Here is a 20,612-nt window from a genome sequence, read left to right as displayed (position 1 = left end):
TGTATTTAAATTTAAAAACTGACTTACAGGTTATCTAAAATTACACATAGTTAATATGTGCCACTTGTAAATTCTAATCTTATCTTGGGAACTTGGGTTTTGCATTCCTTAACTAATGTGCTTAAATTTGCTGTCTTAGTGTCTTATTATCCTAACTTTTTTTTTGTAATAAATGAAATAGAAGTCTAGTTCCTCTTCATGTAAATAAAGACCTAAAGAAGCATTTAGTTACACCTAGAGGCAGCTGTAGAACTGTTCTGGGCACAAGAGGAGGTCTAAGAAAGTACGAACTCCTTGTCTTTACTGTGATTGACCACTGCAGAACTCCTGTGCTCCAGCTGTGGCAGTTCTACCCCAACTGCATTCTGCCCTAAGTCATCTGGAAAGGGGAAAACAGATACTATTATGAAGCATTCATGGGACTTAAGAAGGTTTAAATTGTAGTTACTGTAGAGTGGTAGTTCTTAACCTGTTTGGGGTTCCTTCTTTTATATGATGAAAGCTTGAACTGTCTCTCTACATACACATTTTCATAGGTCTCAGTATGTTCTTAGACCCATCTAGCTATCCAAGGACCCTAGGTTAAGAATCATTCTTATGTAGCCAATAAATACACAAAGCTGGTGAAGTAATACTTGAAATAGCATCCAATTCATGTTACAAATAAGACAATGTTGATTTATAATTATGTGAGTTTAAAAGGATATAATATGAGCTTCTAAGCAAATGGCTCATAAGCCACACAAGTATTATCCGTCAGAGGAAACAGAGATCACCTTAAAATGTAAAAGTAGAAGGACTTCCCTGGTGGTCCAGTGGTTAAGACTCTATATATCCAGTGCAGGGGGCTCAGGTTCAATCCCTGGTAGGGCAACTAAGATCCCACATGCTGCATGGCATGGTCAAAAATAAGTAAATAAATGATACTAACAACTAAAAAAAAATTTTTTTAATGTAAAAGTAGAGAAGATATGTGAATATATACTGTTAGGTGTTCTAGAATAGCTTATCTGATGGTGATATCATTTAATATAGATCCTTTTAAAAAATATTTATTAATTTACTTTGGCTATGCCGGGTCTTAGCTGTACCAGGTGGGGCCTAGTTCCCTGACCAGGGATTGAACCCAGGTCCCCTGATTGGCAGCACAGAGTCTTAGCCACTGGACCACCAGGGGAAGTCCCAGTACAAATCCATTTTTATTTATTTATATGCTACTGGGAAAGAAGAACTTTCTTTTCTATCAGGACAGTACTACTGTAAATGAGAATGACATCTGTAAAAGAAGTGTGAATAATCATGTCTTCTCACTCCCTGTCATGAGCTAATGGTATATTTAACATAGTGTTTGCTCCCTGGAACCTAACTTCATATGCCCCTTAGCTAGCTAACTATTGTCAGGCATTTTTCTCTGTTTAACACAGATAGCCATTATCATTATAGCATACTCTTTCAAATGACTCTGAGAGTGAGAAAGGAGAAATGAGCTCATTTAAGTCAAGACTGGGTGTAGGGTGGGTGAAATGGCTGAAGATGATCAAAAAGTAAAAAACTTCCACTTATGAAATAAGTTAGTCCTGGGGATGTTATGTACAGCCTGGTGACTGTTAATGACACTGTATTGTGTATTTAAAAATTGCAAAAAGAGCAGATCTTAAAAGTTCTCATCACAAGACAAAGAAATTTATAACTACGATTATTTTACATTATAGACACATAGTGAACCATTATGTTGTACAAGTAAAACTAATAAAGTGTTTTATGTCAGTTATATCTCAAATAAAAAAGAGGATGTAAAAAGTTCTGACTTCCAAGTATTCCATTCCATAGTCAGGGTCCAGAATCTCAAGGTAGACAAGATCCAAGGAAGAATACCTGAGGCATTCCCGAAGCTCTGGAGTTTCAAAGGAGGCACTTTTCTGCATGTGTTGGTGGGGCATGGTGTGGGAGTTGGCAGCGAAGACAGTTGACAGATGATGAAACACAGGGTCTATTAAAACTGGCTGAATACCCCCTGCTTACCTCCTCCCTCTCCCAGCCACTGCTTCCCAAGCTCCACAACCCTGGTCCGGAGGATCTGAACCTTCAGACATGGGGTGGCGGGCAGAGGCGGGGTTGGGGGTATGCTAGCTGAACTTTGTTCGCTCTTCCCTTTCTTGACTATCTCTTGGCATGCTCTTTGCCTGGGCCCAAGCACTCCCATTCCTAAATGCTTTGTACCCAGTTAGGTACCTCTTCCAGGGCCTTAATAGCTTTCCAGGCATAACTTGTCATCAGCAACCCCCCCACCACCCCCCAAGGGTTCACAGATACACACCTCAGATGATCCACTGTGCTCCAGACAATACTACTTTTTTAGTCCAGAGTAGACAGTTATTTTGGCTGCAGTTGTCACAGCAGGAGCTGTGTTTGTGTGTATTTAAAACAAAACAAAATGTAAAAGCTACTTTCTCTCTCTCTGTTCAGAGATAGCTCAGCAGTAGCCCTTTTCGTAGACTCCCAGGGGTTAAGGGACATGCTAACTTGATATTTTGGGGAAGCGCAGCAGGGCCAAGGCTGCCAGCCTTCATGGGCCTTCTCATCTAGTGAGGGAAATAGACATTTACTACTAGTAACTCTGTCCTGACCACTGTGAGATAACTGCATGGTAGTACAGCTTGCTTCCAGAACACAAGACGGGCAACCGAGTGTGGGGAGGGAGTGAAGTTGCTGCTGAGAGTGCCGCTCAGTGGAAACATTCACACTGAACCTTGACGGAGTAGGTACGTTAACCAGTACTTTCCACAGCCTTGTTCCCTGAAAGCAGGACTTTGTTTTCTTCACGACTCTGTTGCCCAGGGCCTGGAACCTTGTAGGTGGTCAATAAAGATTTCTTGAATGAATGAATGAATGGAAGGTTCCCAGCATCTGTTTACCTTCTCACCCCTCTCCTTCTCTACCACTGGGCTTCTTATGTTCTCTCTATAGCCATACCAGTTGGTGTGTTCTTTTCAAAACTAAAAATACTCCTTTTTAACTTGTTGCTGCTGCTGCTGCTAAGTCACTTCAGTCGTGTCCGACTCTGTGCGACCCCATAGACGGCAGCCCACCAGGCTCCGCCGTCCCAATTAATGTTAGAAACATTTCAAATTCCCATAGCTGCAGATGGTTGCAGAAACAGTAAGAATAAAAACCCTCAGTCTTTACCCCTGTGGGATGGTCAATTCATTTGTAAATCTTTCAAAATCAAAAACTATTATGGGTTTCTCCATGCAAATAATAATGATTGGATGTACACTCAGCTATATATTTCAGAGATCTCATAATAACTTTAAATCAGCAAAATTAAGCAACCAAGGAGTTTTCCCCCCTGCTCTAATATCATTAGACTTTTTACATGTCCTTACAGACCTCATTTTCTTTTGATTCAGTACTCTGCATGGCAGTCTAGATAGTTTTCACTTTAACAGTTCCAGATGAAGTTGCATCATAAAGCCTATTTTGCATACAATCCAAGGGATTGTACGATTCCTTAAATCTGAAATTGGCCCTCCAAAATTCTCACCTCTAGCATCCGCAAGTAAAAGTTTATCTGTGAGGTGAATTGTGAAGAACTTTAAATCAATGCCACCGGCTTCCCTGGAATTCCCTTCCTCGACTGGCCCCGTTTTCGGCTCTGATCTGCGTTCTTGGCCGTTTGGGGCACCCCTGGCCGTTTGTGCCTGTGACAGTCAGACTCCATCTGCTGCTCCGCGGCCAGGAGCCCGCTGCGTGCCCTTCAGTCACATTTTTCAGGCGCGGCCATTCAGCCACCTTTCACCGCGTCTCAATGGACCCGGGAGAATGGCCCTCGGCCTTGCAGTAGTACATAATCTCCCAGGTAGCCTCCTCCTTGAAGCACCTCCAGTGGCAGGCTATTCGCGAACAGCGGGACACCACTCTCTACTGGGTTCCTAATCCCTCAGACACACAGGGGAAGGAGGTCGCGGACTCTGAAAGTGAAAAGAAAAGCGAGGGGGCGGGGAGCCGAGCGCACACAATGTCCCCCCGCCGCCCGCGCCACAGTCAGCGCCAGCTGCAGCCCAATTAAGCTCAACAGGTCACAGGTGTTCCACACAGACGATGCTTTTAACAAAACCACTTTCTTGAAAATACCTAAGACGTCGTTTTAAAGCACTGCAGCCCATTTCTTTTGGTGGATTCTTTAAAGCTATTTAGTACACTTGAAATACAAAGAAGCTGAAAAGCACATTTAGGCCTCACTGGAAGGCAAGCTTTCTTGGTTCCAAACAGCAGGAGCGGGGGGAGAGGGGAGCGCCGCCTCAGCGTGGACTCCGCGGGTAGTTGCCCGAAAAAGGGCTGGAGGGGCGTCTCCGGCAGCCCGGGTTCCCCCGCAGTAGTCAGCTCTGCACCGTGCAGTTCACCTACTCAGGCAAGAAACTGCTGCATGGCCATCTCCTTGCACCCATAAATTACTGTCCCCAGGACGCAGGTGTAGTTTCCCTCTAAACTTTTAGAAGAGCAACCCTGACAGGCGCTGATTAAATCAGGTAAAGGAACTCAGCGCTGCAGAGCCGCTTTTCTCATTATCTGAGGTCACCCTATAAATAAGCCTCCTCTTCCCCCACATTTAAAATCACTGACAAAGTTTCTCCACAGACCTGAGTACACACTCTGGGCCCACAGGTTGGGGTGATGGGAAGCAAACAGAGCTTGAGTTGGTTGTTCAGGCCACTGTCAGAAATGTGTACTCTTCCACTTTTGGAGGGTGCAGATAATCTCTGAGAGGTAGTTGGGAGTTTAGTGGTGACAGTTGCCTTAGGATTTCAGCGTCCCTGTTGGAGGTGAGCAGCTCCAGGCCAGCTCCACAGGCCTGCATGCAGCCGTGTCCCTTCTTCTTGACCTCACCTTCCACTCAAGGCCAGTGTTCCTGTTGTCATTGTCTTCATTCTTTTACAGCCAGTAGAACAGGCGTGCACATACTACCCCAGCCTTATCTGGAATGGAGGGGACTGTGCTTGAAGTTGCTGTTGGGCTCCTGTTTTTCAGAGCCCCAGGAAGGCAGGTCGTGCTGCTGTGACTCTGAAGAAAACGGGAGGGCTACAGCCCAGGACGAACAAGTACCCGAAATAAGTGCCCAGCATTTTCAAGCTTTCCTTCCTGTTGATTAGTTTTTGGTAAACAGTTTTTGCCTTGACGGTCAGTCTTAACAACATCAGTTAAAAAATGCTGCCGCCTGTTTAGAAACCATGTTGGTTTTAATTTTCGCAATATGCCTCTTTCTGTTTTACAAAGCTGAGCCACCTGTTTAAACTCTTCTTGTCTCGTGGACTGGGGGAAAGAACCATAGGCTATGTGTAAGAGGTTTCTTTTTTTTTTTTTTCCTCAGTGAAGTAAGACATTGTTCTTATTCTTCGTGGCATTCAAAATTCTGCACAATTGCCTCTTTTGCCCTTTTGCATTTAAAAGTGAGGTAATTAGATTTCCCAAGGTTCAATGGTCAAGAGCCCTCTCATCCTGGGAAGTTGCTTCCCCACACCCCTCGCAAGAGGAGTTGTCTCACGTAATCCAGTTATTGCTGTATTGTTGTTCTAAAGGCACTGCTTTTTCAGAGGGCAAGCGTAGCAGGAAAATTCATACTCATATGTCCCTTTGCTGATATTGCTGAGTGTTGTTTTTTTTTTCCTGCAGTTGAATACAGTTACTATTTTCTTCTTTGACTTTGTTTTGAGGATTTGTAAACATTTTCATGAAAATCTTTTCCTTTCCTACCTTTTAGGAGTTCATCTCAAATATGCCTAAATCTTTCATACAGAGATTTCCTATTTATTTTGCTATTTTTCAGATATCTGATAGAAATGTTATGACTGCTGAACAAATGGAAAGAGGATTTGTAACATGTTGGCACCAAATAAATGAGTGTCATGGACACTGAAATACAACCTATCTTAATCACTCTGACAGTGAGATCTGAGGCTTTTTTGGTCTTGTTTACGCACTTACTCGAATAGAGACTGTTTTCACCTTTCAGCAAAGCACATATGTATTTTTAAAGTCTGGGTATTAATTTTTTAGTCAAAACTGAAAAGGAACACACAACATACACTCTCAGCTTTACGGAGTCGGCCAAAACATTTTGCTTTTACAACATAATGGCAAAAACAACCTTATTGGTAGTTGGCTAATAATTCATTTAAATGATGTAGTCTGCAGCCTATGGGGAAAGATGAGAAGATGGTGAAGGGATTAGGGGAAAGCTTCCAAAATCCTCTTTGCCAAAGATGTTAAAGCGTCTAAGTGCTAAGAGTGTTCTTTCTAAACAGGTTAGTTCAACATTCCAGACAGTCTGTGACTCAAATTCGTGTATTGGTCCACACTTCTCAGTGAGATTCTTCTGTGGCCCCATGGGAAGAATTCATCTGAATTCCCCCATCACTGAAACAGTCCAGACTCTGATTTTGAAAGTGAAACCAGCAGAATGATGAGCTGTGTGGTCCCCGTGTACACTGTAGAGATATCCATACATGTACACACATTCGTTAAGTTTCCTTAAAGCTTCAGAGACAGTAATAAGAAAGGTCCTAGTTTAAATTGAAGGCCCTTCTTCTCAGCTTCTATAGGATTCATTCCCGAATAGAGAGGTGTATTCTTAATAGCGAATTTATCTGAAAAGACCTCACCTCTCCAAGCTCAATACAGAAAAGGAAATCCTTCAGTAATGAATTGATGCCAGGTTACTTTTACCAAGTGAGGCAATAAACTTTGGCACAATTTGTTAAAACAAATCTTCCATTTCAGTTATCTAAACCAATATATATTACTGCATTGTTGGTAAATTTGGGGGACTCTTTCTCAATTAAAGTGCAGGTTTTTCCCCTGTGACAGCACAGGAGAAATTTTACTTTCCCTGTATAACAAATTTTGATACCTAAGAAAGCATCCCACAAAATAACAGGCATACTTGTATTCTTGCTAAAATTTCTGATCTATATCACTTCTAAGGAGAGAATTAGATTCAAAGTTAGGCCCCAGACCAAAACATTTGCTTAAAATGAACATACATCAGTGTTAACTAATTTTTCCTACTGAGTTTATCATTCCAAAAACTTAACTATAACTGACAAAGTCTGGGTCATGATAGACTTAAGTAAAAATATTACAGAATATTGGCCAAATATTAGAAATACGTGTATAACATACACTTTTGAAAAACTTGTTAGTTAAGGAACTGCCCAATTCAGTTCAACAAATGCATGTGTATTAGGTATAGGTCCAAGGCACAACTGTGTACTGTGGCTGCTGCCTTTTGACTCCATTAAAAAGACTGGCCCTCCTCCCATCTCTCTTGCTCAGTTCTTTCCCTTTTCTCTCTGTTCTGGAATTTGTTATTGTTGTTCAGTCGCTCAGCCATGTCTGACTCTCTGCGACTCCATGGACTGCAGCACACCAGGCTTCCCATCCTTCACCATCTCCTGGAGCTTGCTCAAACTCGTGTCCATTGAGTCGGTGATGCTATTCAACCATCTCATCCTCTGTCGTCCTGTTCTCCTGCCTTCAGTCTTTCCTAGCATCAGGGTCTTTTCCAATGAGTTGGCTCTTCGAATCAGGTGGCCAAAGTACTGGGGCTTCAGCATCAGTCCCTCCAATGAATATTTGGAATTGATTTCCTTTAGGATTGACTGGTTTGACTCCTTGCAGTCCAAGGGACTCTCAAGAGTCTTCTCCAACATCATAGTTCAAAAGCATCAATTCTTTGGGGTTCAGCCTTCTTTATGGTCCAGCTCCCACATCCATATATGACTACTGGAAAAACCATAGTTTTGACTAGATGGACCTTTGTCGGCAAAGTAATGTCTCTGCTTTTTAACATGCTGTCTAGGTTGGTCATAGCTTTTCTTTTAATTTCATGGCTGCAGTCAACATCTGCAGTGATTTTGGAGCCCAAGAAAAGAAAGTCTGTCACTGTTTCCTTCGTTTCCCTATTTGCCATGAAGTGATGGGACCAGATGCCATCATCTTCATTTTTTGAATCTTGAGTTTTAAGTCAGCTTTTAAACGCTCCTCTTCCACCTTCCTCAAGAGGCTCTTTAATTCCTCTTAGCTTTTTGCCATAAGGGTGGTGTTATCTACATATCTGAGGCTATTGATATTTCTCCCAGCAATCTTGATTCTAGCTTGTGCTTCATCCAGCCCAGCATTTCTCATGATGTACTCTGCATTAAAGTTAAATAAGCAGGGTGACAATATTCAGCCTTCATGTACTCCTTTCCCAATTTGGAACCAATCCATTATTCCATGTCCGGTTCTAACTGTTGCTTCTTGACCTGCATACAGATTTCTCAGGAGGCAGGTAAGGTGTTCTGGTATTCCCATCTCTTGAAGAATTTTCCACAGTTTGTTGTGATCCACACAGTCAAAGACTTCAGTGTAGTCAGTGAAGCAGAAGTGGATGTTTTTCTGGAATTCGCTTGCTTTTTCTATGGTCTAGCAGATGTTGACAATTTGATCCTCTGCCTTTTCTAAATCCAGCTTGTACATTTGGAATTTCTCAGTTCATGGACTCTTGAAACCTAGCTTGGAGAATTTTGAGCATTACTTTACTAGCGTGTTAGATGAGTGCAATTGTGTAGTAGTTTGGCATTCTTTGGCATTGCCCTTCTTCGAGATTGGAATGAAAACTGACCTTTTCCAGGCCTGTGGCCTCTGCTGAGTTTTCCAAATTTGTTGGCATATTGAGTGCAGCACTTTCACAGCATCATCTTTTAGGATTTGAAATAGTTCAACTGGAATTCCATCACCTCCACTAGTTTTGTTCATAGTGATGCTTCCTAAGGCCCATTCAACTTTGCATTCCAGGATGTCTGGTTCTAGGTGAGTGATGACACCATCGTGGTTATCTGGGTCATGAAGATCTTTTTTGTATAGTTCTTCTGTGTAGTCTTGCTACCTCTTCTTAATATCTTCTGCTTCTGTCAGGTCCATACCGTTTCTGTCCTTTATTGTGCCCATCTTTGCGTGAAATGCTCCCTTGGTATCTCTAATTTTCTTGAAGAGATCTCTAGTTTTCCCCATTCTATTGTTTTCCTCTATTTCTTTGCATTGATTGCTGAGGAAGGCTTTCTTATCTCTCCATGCTGTTCTTTGGAACTCTGCATTCAGATGGGTATTCTTTCCTTTTCTCCTTTTCCTTTCGCTTCTCTTCTTTTCTCTATTCGTAAGGCCTCCTCAGACAACCAATTTGCCATTTTGCATTTCTTTTTCTTGGGGACAGTTTTGATCACCACCTTCTGTACAGTGTTATGAACCTCCATCCATAGTTCTTCAGGCACTCTGTCTATCAGATCTAATCCGTTGAATCTATTTGTCACTTCAACTGTATAATCATAAGGGATTTGATTTAGGTCATACTTGAGTGGCCTTGATGCTTTTGAACTGTGGTGTTGGAGAAGACTCTTGAGAGTCCCTTGGACTGCAAGGAGATCCAACCAGTCCATTCTAAAGGAGATCAGTCCTGGGTGTTCTTTGAAAGGAATGCTGCTAAAGCTGAAACTCCAATACTTTGGCCACCTCATGCGAAGAGTTGACTCACTGGAAAAGACTCTGATGCTGTGAGGGATTGAGGGCAGGAGGAAAAGGGGATGACAGAGGATGAGATGGCTGGATGGCATCACCGACTCGATGGCTGTGAGTTTGAGTGAACTCTGAGAGTTAGTGATGGACAGGGAGGCCTGGCGTGCTGTGATTCATGGGGTCGCAAAGAGTTGGACATGACTGAGCAACTGAACTGAACTGAGTGGTCTAGTGGTTTTCCCTACTTTCTTCAATTTAAGTCTGAATTTTGCAATAAGGAGTTCATGATCTGAGCCACAGTCAGCTCCCTGTCTTGTTTTTGCTGACTGTATAGAGCATCTCCATCTTCGGCTACAAAGAGTGTGAAAGTGAAAGTTGCTCAGTCATGTCCGACTTTTTGCAACCCCATGGACTGTATAGTCCATGGAATTCTCCAGGCCAGAATACTGGAGTGGGTAGCCTTTCCCTTCTCCAGGGAATCTTCCCAACCCAGGAATCGAACCATGATTTCCTGCATTGCAGGTGGATTCTTTACCAACTGAGCTATGAGGGAAGCCCGTACAAAGAGTGTAATCAATCTGATTTTGTTATTGGCTGTCTGGTGATGTCCATATGTAGAGTCTTCTCTTGTGTTGTTGGAAAAGGGTGTTTGGTATGACTAGTGTGTTCTCTTGGCAAAACTCTGTTAGCCTTCGCCCTGCTTCTGGAATAGGGGAGAGCAAAGGGAAAAAATGGATGTAAGATAGGCAAGAGTCACGTTGTGCCTAGACTGGATTGTTTGTTATGGGTTAGCACTTCCCAGAGTGCATGCAGAAAATAAGCAGTAACCCTACAGATAGCTATTTGTAGGAGTTTCACCAAAAGCAGAGGACAGATGGAGAGTTCTGGGGGAAACATCAGGTTAAAGAAGATTCAGGAGACCATCACGGCTAGGCTTCCCTAAAGTTAATAAATCTTTAACATTCTACTGTGCATTGTGGGAAACAGTATATATACTATTACACTTATTTGATCATGCAATACTTCTTCCTCTGAAAAGACACCAGTATCTCAAGGGGAATGCTGGCATGGGCCATGAAAACAAGCAGGAAGCTGCACCTCTCTTGGGAAACATGGAAGCTTGAAACACATGCCTAAGTAAGTGACCCAGAGCAAATAGAAACCAGTCATCATGAAATGCACCTCCTAAGAATACTTGCCTTTTCAGGCCTTTTTATTGGAATTAGGATAGAAGAACCAATAATCTAATTACTGCTTTTCCTTCTGGGATGTCTACTAAAAAGCCCTTTTATGGGGAAAAAAGTAAAAACAAAGGCACTTTTAGGAGTTACACTGTGTCAGCTGCCAGTGCATCAGCTGCTTTTGAATTGGGTTTAGAGATGACTGTCATTGACTACCCTTCACTGTCATTATGGCCCACAGGACTTCTGAAAACTATCATTATTTTCAGTGACATTTTAATGATAGAATTACTCTTTTCCCTCCATTTTTGGATACTGAAGCTAGACCCATGTAATTCCTGGTCTCTTTCTCCCCACCTTGCTCGCTTTATTTCTTCCACCCAGCATGTCCTTTCTTCTGCTATGTCCATATCTAAATTCTGTCCTTCACACTCCAGTTTATGAACCAGTAATTTCTTCCTTCTTTCCACACCAAAGCATTTTCCTTTTGCTTGCTAGCAGTACCTCTTAATACCATGTTTTCTGTGTCTCTGGATCCTCCACCTGCCCTCACATGCTTGTTGCATAGTATCTGTACTGCTGCTGCTGCTGCTAAGTCGCTTCAGTCGTGTCTGACTCTGTGACCCCGTAGATGGCAGCCCACCAGGCTCCCCCGTCCCTGGGATTCTCCAGGCAAGAATACTGGAGTGGGTTGCCATTTCCTTCTCCAATGCATGGAAGTGAAAAGTGAAAGTGAAGTCGCTCAGTCGTGTCCGACTCTTAGCGACCCCATGGACTGCAGCCCACCAGGCTCCTCCGTCCATGGGATTTTCCAGGCAAGAGTACTGGAGTGGGGTGCCATTGCCTTCTCCGATAGTAGCTGTACAGTGTGTGTTAATTGATGAATGACTGGTTAATTATGAGTAGAGCTCTGTTTCCTCTCAGTTACTTGTTGTATATTGCTAAGCAGATACAATAGAAAAATAAAAGTGGCAGAAAGGATTGCCTAGTTGGCTGGTTCTTCAGGACATCCCTTGTAAATAAAAAGCAACAGGATAAGGTTTATTGAAGCAAGTGTAGAATTCAGGCAGGCCCTCAGCCACCTTTGAATTGTGAACAGCTGGACTCCTCCTACACAGCGGAGGCCAGCTTCCTGTGAGGTGCTTGAGCACCAGCATTCATCTGCTCTGTTTCCCTTGTCATCATCTCCCAGAGAGCCTAAAGGTCGTCTCTGTCGAAACCAAACATTCCTTAGTGCTTTAGTCAAAGGTCTCTCCAAGTTTTCTGTATCTCACAATTCTATAGAAATTGTTCATCAAGGGTCAGGCCAGTACTCAATATAGTAGGCCAATTACTATGAAATGTTAGCACATACTGGAGGCCCCAAGTCACTAAGCATCCAGCTTTCAAATGGCAGTCAGTGCTCTGACCACCGCCAGTGTCCCCTCTGTCACTGCCGTGGAAGCTGAAGGCAAAAAGCAATCTATAGCTTAGAGGAAAATCTATAGATGCAGATATGAAGGAAGAGGAATTGCTCAAGGGAGCCAACCCCAGGGACAGCCTTGAAGGCCTCAATGACTCACTTGCCACTCCCTGTATTTCCCTACCTTGCCGTGTTAGGCTACCCGAGATTCCAGTTACTAGAGGAGTATAATCATTTCTTCTCCCTATTCGATTACTGTGTCTTGAGAGAAGTTTTACTAGACTGTGGGTTCATTTTCTCAAATGTGCCAGCGCTATTAGCCACCTGATCTCTGGCCACATGAGCCGAATTCCAGGAATTTTGAGAGGTTCCAGGCAGCCTTGCACCTCCCCTTCTTTCCTCACCCCAACCTCCCTACCCCACCACCCACCACCACACCATTTGCTGGTTTCAGACTTTTTGCACCTACCTCTACGATGAGATCACTGCACGTGCAAAACCTCGGAGCACTGGTCACATAGCAGTTAATTCGTAAAGTCATTAGTAATTGTCTAGCACACATAGTAGGTACTCAGTAGATGTTTGTAGCCATTCATGCTGGGTCCAGTGTTCTCCAAGGTATCAGGTAAAGTGTGTAAGACAAGGCGTTGGCCATGGGGTGGTAACCTTTCTACTCTACTTAGCCTGAGGAGGGAGCCACACAATGGAAGCATTTTCTGTTCTGAGAGAGGGAGCTGGAATTGCACCAGCGAACGGTTAATCCCTTCCTCTCTGCCTCTCCCAGGGATTTGGCTTCCAACTGTTCAGCCTTGCAGCCATTGCTTCAGATTCCTGCACACAAGAGAGAGTGCTGCTCAGATGGCGGGGCTAGGAGGACGCCAAGCTCTCCCCACTCGGTTCCACCACCTCCTCATAGAGGTCCCCAAGGTCCCTTTGGAACACAGTGGAACCAGTTTACCATGTGGGCATTTTATATGCTTTCACTGTGCTTATTAAATATCACATCCCATTTTCAAAATAGCCCTTTTTGCACCAGAATGTGTGATGAGGTTGTTTCACTAATCCCTAGAAGTTTTGTTTCTTCCTTCAACAAGTCGGTAGCCATTCTTTTGGGAAAAGCATTAACATGCATAACCACTATAGTCAACTTCAGTGCTCATTAATGAAGCCCAGAACTAACAGTTACATTGTGGTAATTTGACAAAGCCATCTAAATCTATGCATGTTTTTTGAAAGCTCCCTAAACATGCTGCTAAATCCCCTAAAAAGCTACTAAACTGCTTTGGCAGCCATTAGCCCAGCATAAGCAGAGGAGCTCTTTTCAGTAAGTGAACAAACAGAGAAAATATGCTGAATGGCTGGACAAATGTGTTTCAGCTGGCCCTTTCATTTACCGATATAAGGGTGCAGTCAATATCAATCACTGTTTTCCCTGTTGCCCTGAAAATCACAATATCTCTTTTCATCCACCAAGCTCTTTTCACCACAGTAATGTGTCTTTAGAATGACACTGGCATCAGCCTGCTTCCGCTGTCTAAAGTCCAGAGAGCTTAAAACACATTTCAGGATTCAAGACTGGAACCTTCCTCCCTTCCGTTTTCCTACCGCCCACTTTCTCCTCCCTCCCCCAGCATCCCCTCCACCACCCCCCCACCCCAGATTCTTTTCAATTCTCCCAGCTTTCCTCGCTGAGTAAACAGAATTCACCTCTCTGTTTTAATGCAGCTCTCCAAAGTAAACGGAGACAACACTATCTGATATTCCTAAGATTTAAGAACTCATTAAGGAGATGCACATAAAGAAATGCTTTTACATGTCGGTAATAGATCAAAGGTGGAAAGGAATGTGGAAATTCTGTGCTATGACAAGGTGTGCTGATGCGCGGGACCTCGCTCTCCATCAGTCTCCTTCCTCGGCCCTGCCCTTATCACTGGTCCCCTCCCACCTCCCCCGCCACACGCACACTCACCCTTTGTCTTCCTGTGTTAGAGGTCTTTGTTGAAGTTGAAGTGTATGTGTTCAGTCCTGTCTTTGCAACCCCATGGACTGTAGCCCACCAGGCTCCTCTGACCATGGAATTTTCCAGGCAAGAATACTGGAGTGGGTTGCTGTTTCCTTCTCCAGGGCATCTTCCCAAACCAGGCATCGAACCCACGTCTCCTGCATTGCAGGCAGATTCTTTACCACTGAGTCACCTGGGAAGAGGTCTGTGCCTGTACCTTTACCATTGTAAGTTCCTAAGCACCAGTGCCATAACATAACATCTTTTTGCCTCCTGGATCTCAGTACTTAATATATTGTTTTGAAATTAAAGTGATTACTTCTTATCCTTTTGAAAACTCAAGTGGAATGAGTCTCAGAGATCAATGTGGATAAGTTTATAGTTGTAGAAGTTAACCATAGATGAATATCTGAAATGTGAACATTCCTAAAAAACAGTATGATTGTTCTCTACTTTTTTTTTTATTATTCCTTTTTATCCTATTTTTGTTTTTATTTGTTTGTTTTGTGTCAGATCATAGCTGTCTGTAGAGAGGCAGCCCTGCTGGCTCTGGAAGAAGACATTACAGCCAACTGCGTTATGAAAAGACACTTTACTCAAGCCTTGAGCACCGTGACACCCAGACTTCCTGAATCATTGAGACGTTTCTATGAAGATTATCAAGAGAAGAGTGGGCTGCATACACTCTGAGAGAATGTGTACATTCGTTATGCTAAAAATCCTTCGTAGAGAAAGGTTGTTTCAAAATAGTGTCAAAATAGCCTTTAATAAGCGAAATGTCTGAAATATGTTGACCAGATTGAGGGGCTTCCATTCTTGCAGACATTTTAAGTCATATGGTTACAATGAAAATATCCATGAAAATCTCTGGACAAGAGTTAAAATTAGTTTTATCTAGAAATGTGTGCTGAGTTTTAAAAATCAAACTTTTATATTTTCATTACTGACCTGGTTTATTCCTCCCATGGTGCTTTCCTTTCTTCAGAATCCATTTCAGTGCTTTTCCAAAAAACAAAACTGTGGGCATCAGTTTTATACATGAACATAGAAAATGCATGTAGTTGAAATCACGGTTTAAAATATTCACAAATCTTTAATTTTGAAGGCCAGCCCGTGAAATGGCTAAATGCTCCAGCCAGGCTTATGTGACCTTGTTTCCAATTACATATTTATTCTCATTATAATTCATGCATACATTTTTGGCATTAGCCTTCTTAGGTCTGTACTCGTGGCAATGAAACAAAGAATTGAGAGTTATCGCATACCCCGTAATGCCCTTTGAAAGATTAAAAACTTGGAAATGTAAGCTCAGTCCAGGTCTAGAGAACTACTTGGTTGTTTTTTGTTTTGTTTTGTTTTGTTTTTTTCATGAAAATGCTGTAAATAAACCATATGAGGTGTTCATGTTTAACTTGTACACATTTCCAGGTTACCAGTAAACTTTTTCAGTTGAAAGAAGAACCAACTTGTACTGTTAATCATATTGTCTTACATTGCATTCTAAATATCTATGTTTATGCTCCAAATTATTTGTCCTTGAGATTTCTTGACACTAGTACTCCATAAATATCCTTGAAAAAGCTGTTGGAAATTGATTGCCTGACTTCCAGGTCAGAAGCTGGTGATGGGAAAGATTGTGCATTTAAACCTAGTCACTGTACGTCTTTGAGAATTCCCAGAAAGACCATAAGGTGAGAGATACCTGATTGTGAAAATATCGAGACTATACAGTTTTGTGGTTGTGGATATTCTGAAGTCGTGTCTCAACTGTTTCATCCTTTGACTCTCAAAAGTGGATTTTGCAAGAGTTTTTTTTCTCAGACTGCATTGGTTTACTATTACAGAAAATCTCCCAAGGGATGAAGAATATTACTGCTATTTAGAAATGTGCTATCAAATAAATAGTGGAATGTGGCTATTTGAGATTTTAATTAAAATTAATTAATAATAAAAATTTAGAGGACTTCCCTGGTGGTCCAATGGCTAAGACTCTGCACTCCCAAGGCAGGGGACCCAGGTTCCATCCCTGGTGAAGGAATTAGACCCCACATGCCACAACTAAGACCCAGCACAGCCAAATAAATAATTGTTTCTTAAAGAGAAAGAAAGCAATTTTTAAAGTTTAGTTCATCAAACCTGTTAGCTACATTTCGAGTGTTCAAAGGCCACATGTGACATGTGTCTGCCATATTGGACAGACTAGATTGTAGAACATTTCCATCACTTAGAAAGATCTGTTGGACTCTGCTGATTAGAAACTATGGCTTACACATTGAAATAAATAGAACCTCAAAGTTGCTTTTGTGCTTCCCACTATACCTTTAGTTATTAAGGGACCATAATGCAAAGAGTTGACTCATTGGAAAAGACTGATGCTGGGAGGGATTGGGGGCAGAGGAAAAGGGGACAGCAGAGGATGAGATGGCTGGATGGCATCACCGACTCGATGGACGTGGGTTTGGGTGAATTCCGGGAGTTGGTGATGGACAGGGAGGCTTGGCGTTCTGCAATTCATGGGGTCGCAAAGAGTCAGACACGACTGAGCGACTGAACTGAACTGAACTTCTTTAAGTGCTAGGGTACAAGAAAATGAGAGAAAAACTTATTCCCAAAGACCTAACCAGGAAAATTAAAGAAATCCTGTTGCCTATAAACTACAAACAAGAACAGGAAGCTTGAACCAACACTGAGACTCTCAGATGGGGCCTGGGTGCTGGGGGTGAGAGGAAGGCAAACGCTACTCGGAGTTTACGTATTTATGGCCACTCAGACCCGTTAGCCCATATGACATTTGAAATTGTGACTGAGCCTCATACATAATGTTCAGATCTTTAGAGACCAATACCTTGAGTGTAAGAACAGACTAACATTCTCCCACAAGCCAGGGAGACCACAAAGAGCTTCTCTTGACTTGGTCTGTGCTTTGAATTAAAGAACTAAAATCCTGCTTGTTGTAATTTAGCTATTAAATTGTGTCCAACTCTGCAAGCCCCCAGACTGCAGCCTGCCAGGCTCCTCTATCCATGGGATTTTCCAGGCAAGAATAAGAATACTGGAGTGGGTTGCCATTTCCTTCTCCAGGGGATCTTCCCAACCCAGGGACTGAACCTGTGTCTCCTGCATTGGCTGGTGGGTTCTTTACCACTGAGCCACCAGGGAAACCCCAAAACCCTGCTTACAGAGTTTATAATCCCAAAGGGCGTGTGGAGCCTCCACACTCTCCTGGTGGAGTATAAATCAGTACAGCCACTTCAAAAAGCAAGTAGCGTAACTAGTAATGTTGAAAACCCTATAATCCCAATCGTTCTCCCAAGTGTATAAGTCAGAGCAAGTTATTCAACAAGGTAATGAATGCGAAAATCATATTACCATTATTTGTAAATAGTAAGAAACTGGAAACAGTATCCATCAGTAAGAGAAGGGATTTCTATGAAATACTCATACAGTGCAGTAACTGTGGCCGTAAAATAAAATAGCTATATGTAAAACAGTAGTCTCAAAAAGAAGGTTTCAGAAGAATACTTAATAAAGTTTTAAGGCATGCAAGGTAATATGTTGTTTAAGGGGACGTGTAGTAGAACACTACATGGATGGAAACCAAACACTTAAGTATTGGAGAAGAATTTCCTCAGAAAAGTTGAAATGCTTCATATGTTAAACTGAGTGATGAGAATACAAATATTGATTGTAATACAATCTGTAATTTTTGTATACCTAAATATTTTACAGTTTTTAAAAGATGACCTTAAATTGACATGTTTTGATGCAAGGGCAAAATGCACCTATAGCCATGTTCTGCATTCTAACCAATATCATAATCATAAATTCACCCCACTCCATGGACTTCCAATGCAACCTGCCACATTTCTGGAAAATCAGGAATACCAGGCATGATGGAATAAAATGCAGACAAGTAAATAAGGATCAGGTTTTTAGGACCCAGGAAATAAGTAGAAAGAATGTGGTTCCTACTAGCTTTTTTTAATTTCTAGTTTTATTGAGATACGACATACAACACTGTATAAGTTTAAGGTGTGCAGACAGCATAGTGACTGGACTTATATCATGTACTGATGACCACAATCAGTTTAGTAAACATCCATCTTCTCAAACTGATCCAAAATTAAAGAAATATAAAAACGATATTTTTTCCTTGTGAAGTTGGAAGAAATTTGTCCGTGAAAGTTAGTATTCAGGTGCTACACGTCTTGCAGTGGGTGGGAGAAATTAAATCTCAGAGTCAGTCCGTGGCACTGTGATCATACAAAGAGGTAAAATTTAAGGATTTTAAGAGATTTTTATATCAGTACATCTGTAGTCGATTCCAAGCCAATTATTATTATTTTTTAATATCTTTAGGTAGCTAACGGTTGCCATTGAAAAGGCAGTGATAGTCCTTTACCTGAAGTTTGTGCCTTTTCTACAGCAGTAACAGTAAAGGTCTGAGTCGCAAAAAAGAGCAGGTCAGGTGTCACTGATGAGAGTTTACCTGGTTTTAACTCTGTAACGATTTGATTTCTCAGAATTTAAAACGGTGTATGAGCCTATTATTTTGGATTATTTGTGATTGAATACACAATACAATTCATGGAAAATTTAAGTTCAACAAGGAAAGAAAATGCCCAGCTTCCTGTCTAAGGACAACTTGGTTTGGGGGCATCTATTTGGTCAAAAATATTTCACTGGTTCAGATTCTTTCCAGGGTTTGGGGATATTCACACTGACACTTTTTGCAACATTCCAAGGGACTTTAGTTTGTACAGTGAAACTAATATTTCCTTTTAATAACAAAACTTAGAAGAATGGCTTTTAAGTTCTTTGCAAGCAAGAAAATTTATTTACAAGTTTAATACCGACCGCCCTAACCTAGCTTGAAAAGTATTCAGGTCTGTGCTATTTCTAATGCATAAAACAGATTTTAAAAATAATATATAAGCTTTCCATTTTGGAAAAATAATTATTGAATTTTATAGAAAAACAAACCTGAGTATCTATTTCATTTGTCTTAAGCAGGAGAAGGCTGTAGAAAAGGTGCTCAAAAGATAGAATAAAATAATGTCCCTGGCCTGTATGTATAATGTCTTCAGTCCTTGAATGTGAGGTTGTTAGAGTCTTGGTTCATTTTGCCATGTTTTCCTGAGTCCTTCCTTTAAAGATAAGCACCCATCAGAGCACTTTTTGAAATTATATATGCATTGATTTAACAATAGTTTCCAAATATGCTCCATGTAGAAATTCTGGTTCTCCAAATTGCTTTGCTTTCCTCCCTTCTTTTTTCATTATGCCAGTTGTGTGCATCGATAGACTTTATCTAACTTCTATGTCAGATATACCCCCGTAACATGTATCTTTTGGGGAACAGAATTCACTAGCAAATTTAAGCAAAAAGAGATGTTACAAGTTTTTTAATAGTCTACAAAATCATTGCAAAACATGTAGATTCTTCTTTCAAGACTTAGCCACAGGCTTCCCTCATGGCTCAGTGGTAAAGAATCAGCCTGCCAGTGCAGGAGACATGGGTTCACTCTGTGATCTGGGAAGATCCCACATGCCGCGGTGCACCACAGTATTGAGCCTGTGCTCTAGAGCACATGTTCCACGAGAGGAGAAGCCACCACGGTGCGAAGCCTGCACACCACAACTGGGGAGTGGCTGCTGCTCACCACAGCTAGAGAAAAGCCCACGCAGCAACGAAGACCCGGCACAGCCAAAAATAAATAAATAAAATTACTTTTTTTAAAGAAACGTAGTAATAAACATTCCTGGGAAGTGTTTAACGTGTCACACAACACACAACAAAACCTAAGGAAATGGAAAATGGAGCTCATCTGTAATGAAATTAGAGAACAGAGAAATCATGTGTTAAATATTTCAATTGCTATCTGTCAGGTACAACACAATTTGGACCAATTTGAAAATGTGCTCTGTAACCACCATGTAATAAAACTAAAAATAAGTATAGAAACAATAATAACAACAAAAGCAACTACTTAGAAGTTCAAAATTCATTTAGAAATAATTATTTGATCAAAGAAGTCAAAATCAAAATAATGGAATATCTGGAAAATAATAATGAAAATACTATTTATGGTTGATGACAAAAAATTTTTAGCACAGATGATTATATAGTCAAAAATTCATTTAGATCTTCAATCTGATCATTGTAATGCTACCTAAACTGATTCAGAGCATAAAGAAAAAGAAATCCCAATACTTGCTGTGATAACATACTGCCAAACCCCCTTCACTAGCTACATATCAAAATCTTTAAAAAAGTACCTTTTAAAAATGATTACTCAAAATAAAATAGTAATTTTAGCATATTAACAGGTCAAAATAGAAAAAATTACTCAGTTTTATGGGATTCATGCCTCTTTTTTTTTAAGTAAAGATAACATTAACATGCTAAAAATAGTAATCCTAAACCAATGGCCAGTAACATAATTAAATATCAGAAACTAGATCAGTTGTTCATCTT

The 20,612-nt window shown here is 41.4% G+C and overlaps 1 protein-coding gene across 15 annotated transcripts in view; it reads left to right on the top strand.

Moving 5' to 3' along the window:
* Positions 1–20,612, top strand: part of AFG2A (AAA ATPase AFG2A) — a 382,680-nt gene that overhangs the window by 309,089 nt on the left and 52,979 nt on the right. For 13 of the 15 annotated variants that reach the window (XM_086346832.1, XM_086346831.1, XM_086346837.1 and 10 more), the window contains one exon: positions 14,648–15,595. The exons of the other annotated variants lie outside the window; for them this stretch is intronic. In XM_086346832.1, coding sequence (XP_086202958.1) covers positions 14,648–14,824 — 177 coding nt within the window. In that variant the 3' untranslated portion in view covers positions 14,825–15,595. Of the gene's footprint in view, positions 1–14,647; positions 15,596–20,612 lie in introns of those variants that run through there. 15 annotated transcript variants of the gene reach the window in all.

Source organism: Bos grunniens, chromosome 17, assembly GCF_055505025.1.
Source record: "Bos grunniens cultivar Pamir isolate PY7600 chromosome 17, Bosgru_T2T1.0, whole genome shotgun sequence".
Classification (NCBI taxonomy): Eukaryota; Metazoa; Chordata; class Mammalia; order Artiodactyla; family Bovidae; genus Bos; species Bos grunniens.
The sequence above is the reverse complement of the archived record's forward strand: the minus strand, read 5'-3'. Positions and strand labels throughout refer to the sequence as shown.